At 40.2% G+C, this 16,650-nt stretch overlaps 1 protein-coding gene across 6 annotated transcripts in view; it reads left to right on the forward strand.

Annotated features, from left to right (window-relative positions):
* The window catches only part of DOCK7 (dedicator of cytokinesis 7), a 143,232-nt gene that overhangs the window by 114,888 nt on the left and 11,694 nt on the right, over nt 1–16,650 (forward strand). For 4 of the 6 annotated variants that reach the window (XM_063138024.1, XM_063138033.1, XM_063138049.1 and 1 more), the window contains 6 exons: nt 320–478; nt 1,333–1,433; nt 1,523–1,715; nt 3,207–3,350; nt 4,937–5,068; nt 7,153–7,167. In XM_063138024.1, the coding sequence (XP_062994094.1) occupies nt 320–478; nt 1,333–1,433; nt 1,523–1,715; nt 3,207–3,350; nt 4,937–5,068; nt 7,153–7,167 (744 nt within the window). The remainder of the gene's footprint in view (nt 1–319; nt 479–1,332; nt 1,434–1,522; nt 1,716–3,206; nt 3,351–4,936; nt 5,069–7,152; nt 7,168–16,650) is intronic. The other 2 variants (XM_063138041.1, XM_063138065.1) reach the window with 1 other exon arrangement.

A 16,650-nucleotide genomic window follows, 5' to 3' on the forward strand; every position in this document is an offset into this window, starting at 1 on the left:
ATTGTAAAGCAAGTGGGACACAGGGCACCATTGAATTTTTGAGGGAGGGGCACTTATTCGAAATGGAGATAGATCTAAAGACTTGCCTTGTATTTCACTCTTGAAAGGAGAAGTTAATCTGGAGTTAAAGCAATCCAGCCATAAATGAACCGTAGTTCCCAAACAAAAGGAGCAATCCTGGCCAGGCCCTTTTAGAAATCTCAAACAAGATTGCTCTATTTTCTGGCTTGGGACGGTGATATTAAGCTAGTGTTATTGAAAACAATATAATTACTAAAAGATTAAGAGATTATTGGCTCAGTAACAATTCCTCTTTCAGAACTTTGCCAGAGTGAAAATGCAGGTGACCATGTCACTTTCATCGCTAGTGGGAACATCTCAGAATTTCAATGAAGAGTTTCTGAGACGTTCTCTGAAGACCATCTTGACCTATGCTGAAGAGGACCTGGAATTAAGAGAGACAACATTTCCTGATCAGGTTAGGAGGAATACTACTTGGCATGAAAAATGATCACTATTTGATTTCCTTGAGATCTTCTATGGAACTCAGTTAATTTCCTCAGATATTTTTTAGCTAATTGACTTTTAGGTTCAAAAGGAATATCAAATGTTTTCTTTGGAGATGAACAGGACACTGAAAGTTTCAGTGTCTAGGGGCTTGAGTCTCATGATATTGACTCATGAAGTGATACATAAAAATGTAGACTAGAATTCCAGACCTCAGTTCATTCTGTAGAGGCTAAAATTAAAGGGGATTTACTTATCCAAATTATTATTTGGATATAAAATTTCAAGTTCATTTGAAAAGTTTTAAAATGTTTTCTGTGAACTGAACATTGTACATGTTTTAATGTATTTTTTTATTTTGGTTTTGCTAAATTCAAGTCTTAATAGTTTATATTGGGGGTGGGGATGGGGGGGGGTTGCCTACACAACTCCAAAATCTTACATGATTAAAGATAATATATAAAAATGTGTTAAATAAAATAACAATAAACAAACAAACATTGGGTTCAATTTCCCAACTAGGTTAAGAGGAGACTTGTACAAATAAATTGAAATCTGACTTGAGGTTTCTAAGAAACTGTTAATCCAGTCAAATAATGCAATCAAAATTTGGAGAATGAACAAATAAATACAGAATTAACAAATATTGACTGGTTGACAAATGTACTGGAGGAAAATGCACTTGTCTCCTGGACGACTTTATTTACAAAGTACACAATGGTGATTTATTTCCATTTGATTTCCTGTCTCATAATTCCAAAATAACTGACAAATGGCACAGAACATTTGTTTCAGGTCCTGATTGATTGATTGATTGCATTTCAGGTCCAGGATCTTGTGTTCAACCTCCATATGATCCTGTCTGATACAGTTAAAATGAAAGAGCACCAGGAAGATCCAGAGATGCTGATTGACTTGATGTACAGGTAGGGTTCTGCTGAGCTTGCTGCTGTCTAGGAAAAGGTAAGCAAGCGAACAGGCACTGATGGCAGTCTTCTGGGTTTTTAAACACTAGAATTGCAAAGGGTTACCAGAACTCCCCAGACCTGCGACTCACCTGGCTGCAGAACATGGCTGGGAAACACTCTGAGAGGAGCAACCACGCGGAATCTGCACAGTGTTTGGTCCACTCTGCAGCCCTTGTTGCTGAATACTTAAGCATGCTTGAGGATCGAAAATATCTCCCTGTAGGATGCGTGACATTTCAGGTAACACGTTTTATTGACCCAACTGCGCAGTCAGATGGTGTTAGGTCCCAGGAAACATAGCATCACCTATATTAACAAAATGATTCTAAGTGGGAGTAAAGAGCTGTGAGACAGATCTACCAGCACCACAGCCTGTTTTTTTTTTTTTCAACAGAGGGTTTTTCAAAAATCTTTCCTTTTGGAAGTATTGGGAGGAATTCGGCCATGCTAGCTCCAGACTGATGTATCTAAGGGGTCTGATCATGAGTTCCTTGCAGGATCTGCACAGCTTTGAATCCAGTGGATCAAAAAGCCACTGGCACCCTCCTCCCAAAATGCCCTGTTTCAGGGCCTTGCGCTTGCCACTGGGAGAAATGCCTGCAGGAGCTGTTTGCCCACAGAGAGCTCCCCACCCCTCAGCCCATGGAGGGGAACTTTTTACTAATTCAAATCCTCTCCAGAGAGCTAGTTCCAGGAGCTAGGATTGCACTGTAAGAGAGCATTTTTGAGAAATAATCATGGTTGTGAATTCAAATAATATAATTGTACTGCTACACTCAGGGTGTTGGTACAATAAATTTCTAGCACACTAACGAAAACATGTTAATTCCAGTCATGTTCAAGATGCTTTGTAGTTCTTATTTATCATTATACCAACCCTCTGAGGCAGATTAGACTTATATACCTCATAGACGATAGGTTTTTAGTACAGGTGTCTCCCAAATAAGATAAAATGCTATCGTTATTTGAACAAATAAATAAGTGGGAGGGGGCATTGTTCAAATTACTGTGCAGTATAGTAAATACATAAACATATTGCTAATTACTCCCTCATGCATCTTGATTAGAACAATAATAAGAGCCAAACTACAAAAATTGGAGTGTAGAATTTTTTAAATACTCCCATGTGTGTGGAATTTCAGGGGTAAATGGCGCTTGCGTGTGTGTGTGTGTGTGTGTGTTAATCTTTCCCTCCCAGTTACATGGGGAGTCTTTCTAGGTGTTACATGGTAGTAACTCTTAATAGCCTTTTTATTTTCATTGGTTTCCTATTCTAGAAAAATACATTATATTTTGCTAGGTCTAATCATAGGAATGATCCTATTATATTAAAGTTTAATTGGATGATGATGATGACGATGATGATGATGATTTATTTATTGTGTTAGGTATACCACCCCATAGTTGAAGATCTTACGGCGATTCACATAAGATAAAACACTTAAAAACAATATACAAAGATTAAAAACCACAAAACCAAGCAAAATACACATACATTTAAAACCACTATAACAGCTTTAAAAACGATGTGCCAAAAAACAGACCTAGGGTCATTACATATTGCTAAATGCCTATTGATGTAATCCATTAGAACAGGGCGTTAGCAAAACGATACCTTTCAACACAGAGTATTGCCTGAGTATGAATTGTAAAGAAAGGTTTAGTTGTTTGGTCAGTACTATAGGACACTGACATTTTTGCTGCTGAAAGTAAACATTTATATTTCCTCAGAACATCTCCTCAAATGTTCTAGAAGAATCTGCAGTTTCTGATGATGTTGTGTCACCAGATGAAGAAGGGATATGCTCTGGAAAGTATTTTACAGAAGCAGGTCTGGTTGGATTGCTGGAACAAGCTGCAGCCTCTTTCTCCATGGTAGAAGAGTTTAATGCATGTATTTAGTTTAGTAATCCATTATGGTTGTATAGTACGACTGGCCAGGGTTGTACATGTTAGAAAACACTGGGCACTCAGCTCAGAAGGACACCATAAAGTATCTCCACTGAATTGAATGAAATGGAGACATTTCAGTGGAAATACCACTGAATGAAGATGTTTATGGATTGGACCACACATTTTTATGCCATTGGGAGCACTGCTGAGCTCTGTTTCCAAAACACATTGTAATCAACAATGATCCAACTATAATAAGTGAGTTCAGTATTCACTATGACGCCTTTTAAATGAGCACTACAATTCTTTGAATTCCTGTAGTCTGGGGCTAGCCTTACCATGAACTGTGGGGAAGGGGATTGAAACTCAATTTAAAGGGCTATAAATTTTGAGCTCCATTTTGGATATACATCAGCCCCTGTTGCTCCCCTCTCTGCTGGGAGCCACTTGCATATTCTTGGACCCAGCTACAACAGAGATTGGTTAGTGGGGATGGGCAGGAGGCTGTGTGATCGGGTGTCCCAAGGGAGGGGATAATGTGTTCCTAAGCATGCTGCCCGGGGGCTAGGTGGCCTGGGTTGTTCCATTCATTGAATTCAACTTACTGACCTGATTCACAGGTTAAAACAGCCCACCATATTCTGTTCTAGGGTTATGTAAGAGTTGTTTAACCCTCACATAACCCATGGTGCCTGGGTTCAGATGACACAGCAATCCCCGTCAGAGGTTGAATATGCAAAATACCAGCTGGCACACACCGCAGCCCAATATGGCTTAAATAACCTATGGTTCACAAGATCAAAACCTAATTGGATCTTGTGAACCAGCCTTCTGAGTCATTGAGCTAACACAAATACAATCCAGTGAATGAGCAAACAATAAGATTCCAGATTTGGCTAGAACCCTGGAAGGTAGTGAAAGGAGGGAGGCAAAAATAAGGGCATGTGGATTCCCAGATCCCCTTCTGTGAATATTTTTATGGGAAAAGCCAGGGTTTTTTCATACACACAAGTGTTCATTAAACATGTTGGGGTATGTGTATATTTTGTACCCTGGCCTTTGTGCTAGAATAGTATTGTGAGACACAAACTATTGAATAGGTGTGTACTGCTGCCAGCACATGTGTTCAAAAGCCTAATGAAACGAGGCAGTGGTTCTTGTGGGAGCTACCGGAAATCCATGCAGCTGGCATAATCTTTGAAAGGCTTGGGTTCCGTAGGCTGGAGTAAACATGTTGACTGCTGGCAGCTCTGAACAGCTGCTACCTAAGGGCATATATTGCTGGTGCGCAAACATTTCACTACGATGGGCTGATGCATACCATCAGCCCTCAGAATACAGAGACAAAATATACAGTTCCATAATTTTCACACCTGACTCTTTTTTTTTAATACATAATACTTCTGTCATGTATGACTTATTCCACTTTAGTAACAAAAGCATCCTAAACAAGCATTTCAATTTCATTGTCATAACTGAGGCATTTTAATCACATATTGTACTTGGGGTTCTTGGTGTGTATTTCTTTGGCAAATCAATAGATCCATCTGACATCCACTGTTTTGCAGGCTGGCATGTATGAAGCAGTCAACGAGGTTTACAAAATCCTTATTCCGATTCATGAAGCTAACAGAGATGCCAAGAAACTGGCTACAATTCATGGTAAACTCCAGGAGGCATTCAGCAAAATAGTTCACCAGGTAATGACTTGGAATCCTGCTTTCAGGATCTACAAGTGAGGGAATCGTAAAAATGTATTAGGGCAATTCCCCCTGCCCCTATACAACATACAGGAAAACCTACTTGTGCTTGTTTTTCATGTCACCAAAGCATTCTGGTATAGGGGAATCCATGGAGCACATTACAAAGTGTAGGATCTGCAAAACCAGTCAAAGATAGCAATTAGATCACTCCTCTTTTTTCCATAGCACTCCACCTGGGTTAGGCAACTATCAAGTACTATGTTTTCATCTCTACAGGCTACAAATCCATTGCTATCCAAATTGAAGGCTGATTTCACAACACTAGAAAGTATCCAATGTAGTTAAAGTGTTTTAACCATTGTATTTTTCCCCCATTGGGTCACCTTGAATGAATGAACCCTTAGGATTTCCCCCCTCTTGTTTGCATTCCCTTAAAACAGGAGTGGACAGCCTGTTGCTCTCCAGAATGTTTGGCTTACAACTGCCACGATCCCTCACTACTGGTTATGCTGGTTAGGGCTGATGGGAATTGTAGGCCAAAACATCTGAAAGACCACAAGCTATCCATCCCTGCCTTAATGCCGTCTCAAGCAACTTGATTGGCAGGTGCCTATTTTTTTGGTGCTGTAGCTGCTCTCCGCTTGTGCAAACTGGCCTGCATTGTGGCAGTTGTGTGACAATGGATGGTCCTGCCTTTGAGTGTAGAGCTAAGATAAATGTTTCTGTGGCATGTGGGGCAAAGCAAGACGAGACCTATATCGCAGCAGCGGTAGATAGGATAAGATTGGACTGCAAGTAAAAATAAGACCACTTTAAGGTAATGTTCCACACAGATCATTTTCCCTAGAAAGCTTGACTCATGTGCTGCTTGACTTTAAAAAAAATTATCACAGTAATATCCCACCCTTTTTCCTCTTGCAGTAAACCCAAGGTGGCTCCTCTCCATTTTATCCTATCAACCCATTGAGCTTCATGGCAGATTAGGGACTAGAACTCAGATCTCCCAAGTCCCAGTCCAACATTCTAACCACTACACCATACTGGCTCTCCAGCATTCCCTTTGGAGCCTTTGTGGGCATGTTATTCCGCACCCCACCCCACAGCACCTTTGTGGCACAAATTCCATCCACCCTGTGTGAGCCACTGTTTCCCAGCAATTCAAGCTTAGCTCAGGTCTGACCTTAACCACGGCCAACATTAATCCTACTGGCCCTGTTCAGAAATCACCTTAAACCACGATGGTTAACAAAAAAGCCTTAACCACCGTGGTTTATGGTGACTTCTGAACAGGGCCACTGTTAAGGCTTCCCTCTTTACAAGCACTTGAAACCAGAAGCTGAAGCTAAGCAGTTGATACTTCATCGGCACTAACTTGCAGCCAACTCCTGATCCCTTACCGACGTTCTAGGGATGAGCAACTCTTCATCTACACAGGGCCTCAGTAGTGCTGCTGGGTTGAGGTGATAGTCTTTCATTTCTGCTAGATTTTTATTTTCTAAATGAACACGTATTTCAGAACAAATAAATGTAAATCTTTTTATCATATGGTAAATATTGCTTGGACCATTCACTGTAAAATTTGATAACTTTTAACTAGAGTGCAAGTGCATATGGGAAATTTACATTCCTCTTTATAGAGGTAAACAGTAATAACACAAAATAAATGTTGACTTTCATTCCTTGAAAACTGAATTTTGTTGCACAGCTCAGCACAAAAACTGAATTCCTCTACCAGGACTAAACTACTGAATTCATTAGCTGATTTTTTTTTGCCAATGGTGAATGTGCTGTTATTATGAAATGATGAATATACTATAATAATTGCAGATGCTCAGAGAATTCATGTTCATATTTGATTTTTAATGCTTAGTAATGGAAAAGAGTTTTCTCCATACTGTAATATTTCTTCAGGGCTAAATGAAATGAAAGGGCTAAATGAAATGTGTGGCAGCTAAAAAACATTCAAGCTATTTTAAGTGAATAGCACCTTATTGTCAATGGTCATATTTTGGCCTCTGAGAAGAGAGTTCTGATTTTGTTTCTGTGACATACTTTTTTTTTTTTTACTTTTTATTATACAGAGTACTGGCTGGGAGGTAGGTAATGTTTTAGTTAGTAAAGAGCACTAATAGATTTATGACTCCTGCCAATGCTTTGCCCACATGTGCTAGCTGTGGGTATTTCTGTTGCTGTCTGCTATTGACCTGAATTAATTAACTAAAGAAATATCAGTAAAACTGTTGTGGTCATTTTAGACAATTTAGGTAGTGCATGAATGCCTCTGTATTATGACACTAATGAGGTTCTTTGGTGAATGAGCCACCTTTTACCATCACTAGTTTGTTATTTTTATATTCCATTTCTCATCAATATTGACACAGAATATCATCTCTTCCTACCATGTTTTCACCCCCAACACAGGGGTCGATTTAAGTTCTAATGCTCAAAGACATTGAACGCAAAAACTGGTTCCCATTAGAAAGATGTTTGCTCATATTATAACATAAAACTAGTATTTGAGCAAGAATGAAATTAACTCTAATTTAGGCCTATTTCCAAAACCCTTAGGAATTAGCAGATAAGAGTTCAATGAGTGGATTGAAGGGTGGATTGAAGGCTTTAGCGTGGATTCCTGCATTGAGCAGGGGGTTGGACTTGATGGCCTTGTAGGCCCCTTCCAACTCTGCTATTCTTTGATTCTATGATTCTGTAATTCTATGAGTGTTGAGTAAACTCTACCGTTTTGGTTCTGTGATTGGGTCCTAATGCATCTGGACCGAATATACATCACGGCCTAAGCCATGACATTAGACCTCAGTCTATAATAAGAGCAGCCTACCAAAAACCCTGTGTCAGATACAAGCTACCAGCCCCACCTTGTAGTGGCCACATTGAGATGATCAGGGTGTTGGCTTAATAATCCAAAATATGCATGAGCAGCAAGATTTTTTTAAAAGAAATGTTCAATTAACTATAGTTTCTCCTTATGTCTGAACCTGGAAACTATGGTTGATGGCTTCTAAACAAGTCAGAATATGAAGTTATGGTTTAAATTTGGCTTCCATATCCCGGCTTGTTTAGAAGCCAGTAACCATAGTTCCCAGTATGGATGTAACAAGAAACTGTAGCTTCTGCACCCTAGTGCCTGCAGCTTCTGTATATTTCGTCTTATTAAATTGAAAACTTGATCATCTGAACCAGGCCAATCCCAAGCCCTCCTAGTTTCATATACAAGTTCGCTATAATGGCATAAAAGTAATGCTGAAAGATTTGAACAAGCAAAAAAAATATAAAAAGACCAATTAAGCCAGTACAATGTAGTCATTCACATCAAGTTTTATTGGCCTATTTTACCATCAGCAAATTTTCCTACTGAAACCCCAAACTGCTCCTTAAACTTCCTTTTCTTTAAATCACATTGCTGGATTGCTGTCCTAGTAGTCTCATGAGTTCATCTTGATACTCAAGAGTTTGAAGGGACAGTTAGAGTTATAAGGTGTTTTGCTTTTTTTAACGGCAAGGCCTTTAATAGCTTCATAACAGGCAGCTTTTCCATCTGCATCTTTCAACCATTAAAAAAAGATAGCAACCCTACGAAGAGCCTACTCATTTTTTTTAACATTATACGGTAACAGCTATTGAATAAGAATGTTGAAGAATGAGTACAGCATGTCCATTAACAGTAGTTTTCCATCTTCCACATCCATGAAAGTAATATGCCATTCAAGTTGATGACATGTGGAGGTAAGCCCAAACAGCCTTTTTAGTTCTGCTTTGAACTTTTGTGATTGTTGAAAAGCATCTCCATTTCTTGAGTGTCCCCTGCCTGCCTGAGCTAAAGCTTGGCTAGTGCCCCTTTATACCATGGGTGCAAAACACGTGGGCCGCATGAGGCCCTTGGCCACGTCCAGTGTGGCCTGCAGAGTTGTGGGGTCCCCACTCAGGGATTTCCTTGTTATCGCTAGCAAGGAAAAGTCCTGGGTTGGGAGGCAGTATGTGTGTGTATGTGGGGGAAATGGAACGTGAATGAGTGTGCATGTGAGTGTATGTGCATTTGTGAATGAGTGTATATGTGTGTGTATGCATGGATGTATGCACATATCAGTGGCCCCTGGCAGACCCACTTCAGCCCTTGAAAAGATTGTATGCTCCCGCTTTATATGACCTCTGGTCTAGCCCCACCCACAGAAGTATATGAACTGTGCTTCTGCTTCAGCTTGGTTGCTGTACAACCCCTTGCTTCCTGAGCTGTCTGCCATGTGGGCTAGACTCCCGAAACCTTCAAATCAGTTTTTGACAGCTGTGTCTGAATTTGGATGAAAAGCAGAAAGATGCTTGATTTTAGTGCAATTTGCTTAGCTGTTTGAGAGCAACTGATATATTTCTAATGTGACCCTTCATACTGGCTTTTAGAATTTCATACCCAGACATATGGCCGAGACCATAAATAGATAAGCTCTCCCCTGACTCAGGAAGGCATTCCATTCTCTTCAGGTGTTAGCTCCTCCCCTTCGATGGAGGCAGACCCCACCCAGGTTGTCAGGGTCACCACTGACATCTGGCAGATGTATCTTAGCTTCCTTTTTTTTGCTACTGAATAGGTACATTCTAGACAATGTCAGATATATTCCATTCCTGTGGAAATCACTGTAGCTAAAGCACACCACACCATTAAGGCCCTATTAATTTCAGTGTGTTTAACTTTCTTACATTTGTATCAACGAAAACTCAGCTTTCATTTGAAGACAATGGGTAGTATCCATTGTTAATCCTATGTAGAGTAGAATTAAGTTAGTTGTAACTAACTTAAATCCTATTCATTTTAATGGGTCTATCCTATGTAGAACTAACATTGGATACTACCCAATAACAGTATCTCCTATATATTTTATATAGACACATTTTTGGAAGAGATTTTAAGAATTGGTACATAGCTGAAATATGTACTGTTTTTCCCCATTTTTTGTTCTTACTAAATATTTTTATGGTTTTAACATTCCACCACTACCCATAAAATATGCTACACAAGTGATGATTTCTGTTTCTGACTTTCTCTGGCCCATATTGCTCTGGCTCTTTCTTTAGAGCTTCCGTTCAGGAGAGCAATTCCAACAGGGCCAAAAGATCCTCAAAGCACGTAATGTCAAGGCCACGGGTTCCAGGCCCGTCCAGCCGCAATGAAAGCCTTAAGGGTTCAAGCTTAGTTGTTGCACCAATGTGTAGTTTTGTCCACCTGGGACCTGAATTTTTGGTTCATAGGTACCTGATGTAGGACTGTCGTATGTGTGATCCCAGGATGTACATGGCATATCAACCACCTTTTTGGGCCTGCTAGCTACTTGAGTGGCATAGTACTAGGCAGGTTTAACAGAGTTGGTTCAAGTACTTACATTTGTCCTGGCAAGAAGTGATAGTTTAGATATGTTAATTTTAACCCCAAATATAAAGGTACTTGGCTGCTTATTGGTATGATGTGTCCAAGCAAACTTAGCTTTTTAATTTGCCCAATTTGACTGTAAAGCATGTCATCGTTGGTGTGGTTGCCACAGCAAACTCAAAACACATAGGCACCTCTCCACCCAGTTAACTGCTTGCTTAAAGTGGCACCCATAAAGTTGGTCTGCTTCTATCCACACCAAATGCCCCCTCCTGAAATTCAAGGGTTTCCCTGGTGTTGTTAAAATTGGCACAAACCACGGCATAAGAGCCAACCATGGTAGAAGGATAATGTGTGAAGTACCCCCCAATTTGTGGCTCTTTAGTTACCAGTTAATGGGATTTCAGCCTGTGAGCATCTTTTTCTGATCAATGTGTGTGATGCTAAATCGACCCCTGAAGTATATCCCATCATCAGTTACAATTTTAACACCATTCAGTAATGTTTTATTGCATGGTAAAACACACCCATGGTTTATGTTCTTGTCCACTGCTTTGCACTTGACGTTTCCTCTTGCTGTACATTTTCCCTTGTGTGGCCTTTAATACCCATCGCATGCTTTTTATCCAGTTCCTATTTTCAAAGTACTTTTTTGTTTTGTTTATTTGCTGCCAAATGCTGCTTATTTGTTTTGGATTTTCCCTAATTAAAATACTTTCTGTTTTCTCCTCTATTGCCCTGGTTGCTGATCCTCCTCCCCACTTTTACTATTGTCTGTTGTGGTAAGTTTCTACTAAGTTGGTGATTTTTTTTTTTAACATCATGGCATCCCTCAATAATTTCATTTTACCAAAGACTTATGCCAGCTCAGGAGTTTATGAAATGCCACACAGATTCATCTGAATTGGCTTGTGCAGAAGAACCTACCAAATATCTTGCATCCGTTGGACTGTTAGCACTGGTGGATGGCTCATGCTTCCTTATGGCAAGCAGGCTGGCCTCTTTGGCCTTTTTGATTCCTTCAGCTCTGGTGTTATGAATGCAAATGCTGGATTGACTAGGAACCATAAATTACTGGAATGAAGAGCTTGGCATTATTGACTCCCCATCCAAAATTATAAAACGTTCTCTTCGACCAGAGTTGGCCCTGCCTATTGATAAAATAGGGCCCCATGTGGCAGCCATTTTAGTTACTTTTGGCTAAGTAAATCCAGTTGGCAAAGCTTTTGGTTCATATGCAGAAGGAGCCTCTTAAAACTTTATACCCAGCAGGTATTTACCATGCATAACAACATATTATGAACCCTTCATAAGTCATGATGGCTGTTATACCCGCTCTGCCAGTTCTGTAATGACTCTACAGCGTTCACCTTCATTCTCTTTGCCTCCCAAGGACCTATTATTTTTCTCAAAATAATAGATGTAAATGCTTTATAATGCTTTATAATAACTTCCTTTTTCATAACTGCATTTTAGCACCTCTCAGAAACAAAGACCATGGAGTATTAATTTGTTTGATTTGCTTGAATGCAAGTGTTTAATTTTTCTGAAAACCTTTGGTCAAAACTGTAGAGCTTTCATGTATTTAGAACACACTTTGAACAATAACATGATACAATATGATGTTATTGCCTTCCCTATTTTCTGCCTGTTAATGGAACTTCGTGCTTTGGTTCATGTGTTGCACACATTCCAGCATGCTCTGGGTCGACATTTCCCTAAAATCTTGCTAGGCATTTATCCATCAACACATTCCCATCCCACCCCCCAAATAAATGGAAGCTAAATGGAAAGCATTTGTCTTAGGTGACCATTATTAATGCTTAAAACAATGATAATCTATAGTACTTCTAATTCATTACATAGCAATAAAAGTGTCCTTTATTGTCTCATGATGTTTCTAAGATTATTGACCAGAGATACAGGAATTTGCAGCTAAATTGCCTAAGGCAAACAACAGCAACCATAGAAGACCAAAAGGCAGAGTGTTACATACTTTTCCTAGTTACGAAGAGATACTTTACATATGTGGAGCAAGGATAGTCTAGGGGTTTATAAGGAAGTACATTGGAGGAAAAGTCTTCAGGAGAGTTGTCTAAAACTAGTGTCTGTGTAGGAAGATGCCTTCTGTGATCAGCTTGTGGTGGAGGGCACTAGCATTAGCTATGAAATTACCTGTTGTTCAGTTGGTTTTGTCAAGTTCATTCCCACTTTAAAAAATATTCCAGACTTAACCGTTCCTACACGGTTCATATTTTTACGTTCCATGTCGAAAAAAGCACTTATGATATGTGCACATACCACTGTACATGAATTATTCATCCATGTGTCAACATTGCCAACTGTATGTGCACTGAGAAGCAGTGGTGACTCCCAGTGCACAAAGTAGCTGTGTACATTTTCCACCCATAACAATGTACATGCTGTAGGAGAGACATTATGTACAAAGTGGCCCAGACTCACTTAAATATTCCCCTATTCTCATAGAAAATAACAGTAAGTGGACTTATGTGGATGAAAGAAATGGGGTTTAAGTATTGAGAGTGAGCAGCATGTTGATTGTTATGGTAGATATCTATGCCCTTGCTTTAGATAAGGGCATGGATTTCAGCTTTTTGTCCCCTTTTCCCTGTCCTCAACCCTGACTTTACCTGGATGTCTTCCATTTCACTCTGAGGCTTTACGATCTCCCCAGTGAAAGAAACACCCCTAATCTGCAACATTGTAAAAGAGATACGCTGGCCACAGTGGGGGAAACACTGTGGTTTCCCCCACAACTGGCATTTCCCCAATTGCCCATGCCACATTGCAGGTTGCTGTGTCATCTGAACCCAGCATGCGGTGCAGTGGGCATGGCTTCTCATGCATTCCACAACCACTACTGCAAGCCATGGGTCCTAGGGTAGATAAGAAACAACCCCTGCCATGCCGGATTCAAGCGACGCGCACAGGTAATTAGGGAAATGCTGGTCGCATGACAGGCACACGTGAGGAAAACAACCCATACTGCATTGTTTCCTCCACTGATCATCCAAACCAAGTCTAGGTATGTATTTATATATGCCACCTTATTTTTTAAAAAGCCATCAAGATGGTTCTAGTAATATTAGCTTATAATACAATATAATATATAAACCAAAATTAGTATCTAACCCACCCAATCCCCAAATCTCAGGATAGGTAATGGGAGCTCAATAAAACCAACCATAAACAGTTAAACATACAATACCACATATTGGCTTAGATTTAATGTCACACAGTGGAACTTCCCCTTGTGCAAAGTGTCTTCCCTGTTCTCTCCTCTCTTCTCCCCTGCAGCCCTCAGCACGCACCTCAAATCTGCTCTGGAGAGTCACCCAACCCTCTGTAGAAGACTTGACGAGGGCGCAGGGGGCTGCATTGGGAAGGAGAGGACATGGAGGTCCCATTGCACAAGTGGAACGACACCATTAGATCCAACCAGTGTGTTGAATTGAAATTTAACCCGTGTTGCCTTAGTTCAAGCGGGTGGAATGTGCTGCCCAACTATTTGTCTTCTTGTCATTTGCCTGCTCCACATTGTACCTGGCAAGCTACTTTCCTATCCATGAAGAACAGAGAAAACAAAATCTCCTGTGGGGAATGATTCCCACTCTAAAGATAAAGATTCCATACTCCTATCCTTTGCACACCTGTTTGGGTGAGGCTTTCATTTATCCATATAAGGCATGACTTGAGGGACCACTAGCTTGGTTAAAGACTTACTTCTGGTAGTATTTAAGGGTCAGCCTTTCATAATTTATATCAGTCACTTTGTATCCCTAATTGGTTCAGAGAAAATGCTTGTGGAAATGAAGCTGTTGCAACTTGGGCTTATTCAGGTCATTTGGAACTAACACTGGCTGACATTGTCCATGCCACTTTCCATGAAAGCAATATGGAAACATTCTCTGTAGTCCTTTGGGTTTTGCCTGAGAAACCAACTCCCAGAACTGACTCCCTGACCTCTCAATGGCCAGTCTTCTCTTTTTGCTAAGTTAATCTTAGAGGTAGACATCCAGCTGTTCCAGGTTCAGTTGGAGCCTGAATTCCAATTTCTTACCTTAGTGTGATACAGAGACTGGTCGCAGTAGATTATCTTCATTGGAGATCAATGAAATAAATTACTAATGTGATGCCATTGAGCACGATGGCTTGGTGATGTTATGGTAGAACTTGGCAAGTTTTCACAGGATTTCTCTTCTATGATCCTAAAGAATGGCAATGGACTAAGAAACAACAATCAAAATAGGATGTGTAATAACAATGTTAAAAATGAATTTCACACTTGACAAATCCATATAACAAATCTATAGTCACAAAAATTAAAAGCAACTGGTTTGATACATCTCTACAGTAAATAAACATGAAATCCCTCCTCATCTGTGAAATACACCAATGCATTTTGACCAAAAATGGCTCTTTTTCAGTATATCTACAATCACTGTTTCTCAAATAGGAATAAGAGAAATAGTATCCTGGCCCTTAGCCTAAGTTGCCCAATATGGCGAAATAACAATGTTGTACCTAGTGTAAAATTTTGAGTGATGGCAGTATTGCTGCCTCTCTTTCTTCAATCTTTGGTCTCACATTCTTGGTTTAACCATATTCATGCATTCTGAAAGCGGTAAAAGTCTCCACACGAGGAGAAGGCATGCTCTAACACTCCCCTCTCTTCATATGTTAGCAGAGCAAAGTGCTAGAGTGTGCCCTCTCCCCGCATATGGTGAGTTTTTAAAGAGGGAAGCTTCCTGTATCCTGGAAGCTCTCCACTCCATTGAGAACCCTGGAAAATCTGTCCATCGTTAGGGAATGGATTTAGGCAAGATGACTGGACCTGAATCCAGAAAAGACTAAGTTGATGTTGGTTAGTAGGCCCTGGCCCTATGACCTAGAAAACTTGTAGATAACCTCCCATAAGCTCCAGCAAACCCACCCCTGACCTAGCAGGAACAAACACCTATTATTATTGGAAGTTTGTAGGTATTTGGGGCCCTTGGGAACCCAAGAGTGTTCAGTACCAATTCCATTCAGTGAGAAGCTGCACCTTTTAATCTTATAAAGTAGCATAATGCATGCTTTCATGCTCTCAAATTGTGACTATGGTAATACATTCTACATAGGACTTCCATTAAGATTTGTTCTGAGACTGTAATGCTGCCTGCTGAATAACAGGAAGAGGAAGAAGCTTGCTTTCTAATCAGAATGGACTGTTAGTTCTCCTTGTTCTGCACTGATTTTAATATTTCAGGAACAATTTGAGAAGCTGATTGTGAATTGTAAGGCTCTAAATGATTTGATCCAGCTTTCATCATTTTGTATGCCCATCCTAACTATTGATATAGACAAAAACTGTCTTCTTACAAGCACCACTGATATATTGGATTAGATCCAGACTTTTACTTTCACAGACAGAAGAGCTCCTTTCATTTGCAGAGGGAACTAGCATCCAATGGAGGCTTTCTGCTGGAGGAAGGAGGGGGGACAATGATTTTCACTGACTCCCTCCTTTCCCTGTAGCTCCAAGTGCCACCTCCCATACTATTTCAGAGGTTTGGGGAAGCCTCCAGAAGAGAATGGAAGGTGGCTCTGGGAACTGCAGGAGCATTGGAGAAAATCGCCACCCCTTCTTCCAATGTCCGTGGAACTCCCATTAAACGGCAAGTCTGGATCCAAGTAATTCTATAGTTTTGGGTTTGTTTTTTATTAAACATCTTTTGTAACATGTTACTGGTCCAGAAGTATCAGGATACGGTGGGATGCAAAGTTCAGTTGATAACATTAAAAGGAAAAGAAGTGGTGCACTGAATACCGCAGCATAACTGTGCCATGAGAGTAAAGGTGAACATCTGGAGTTTTTCCTCAACTCTTATTTGTGCATGCAGTGTGAACTCTTGTTTGTGATTTGGGGAAGAAAGCTGCAGGTGTGGTGGCTTTCATTTCAAACCATTTGCTGCTTTCTTTCAGTTACGTTTTGTCTTCCACAAAAGAATGTGCTTTCCAGTTTTATTGGCATAAGTGTTGGGTGTGTTAAGTGGACACAGTTCACCACTGGTCCAAATGAAAGCAACTGCCTGGAATCCAGTAAAGGAACAAAAGTATCTACCAGAAGAGAGTTTAGCACTATGGTTGACACCAGAAATATTGTTTCTATCACTGGGTCGTAGCCAATGTTCATCTAACT

This window comes from Elgaria multicarinata, chromosome 1, assembly GCF_023053635.1.
Source record: "Elgaria multicarinata webbii isolate HBS135686 ecotype San Diego chromosome 1, rElgMul1.1.pri, whole genome shotgun sequence".
NCBI lineage: Eukaryota > Metazoa > Chordata > Lepidosauria > Squamata > Anguidae > Elgaria > Elgaria multicarinata.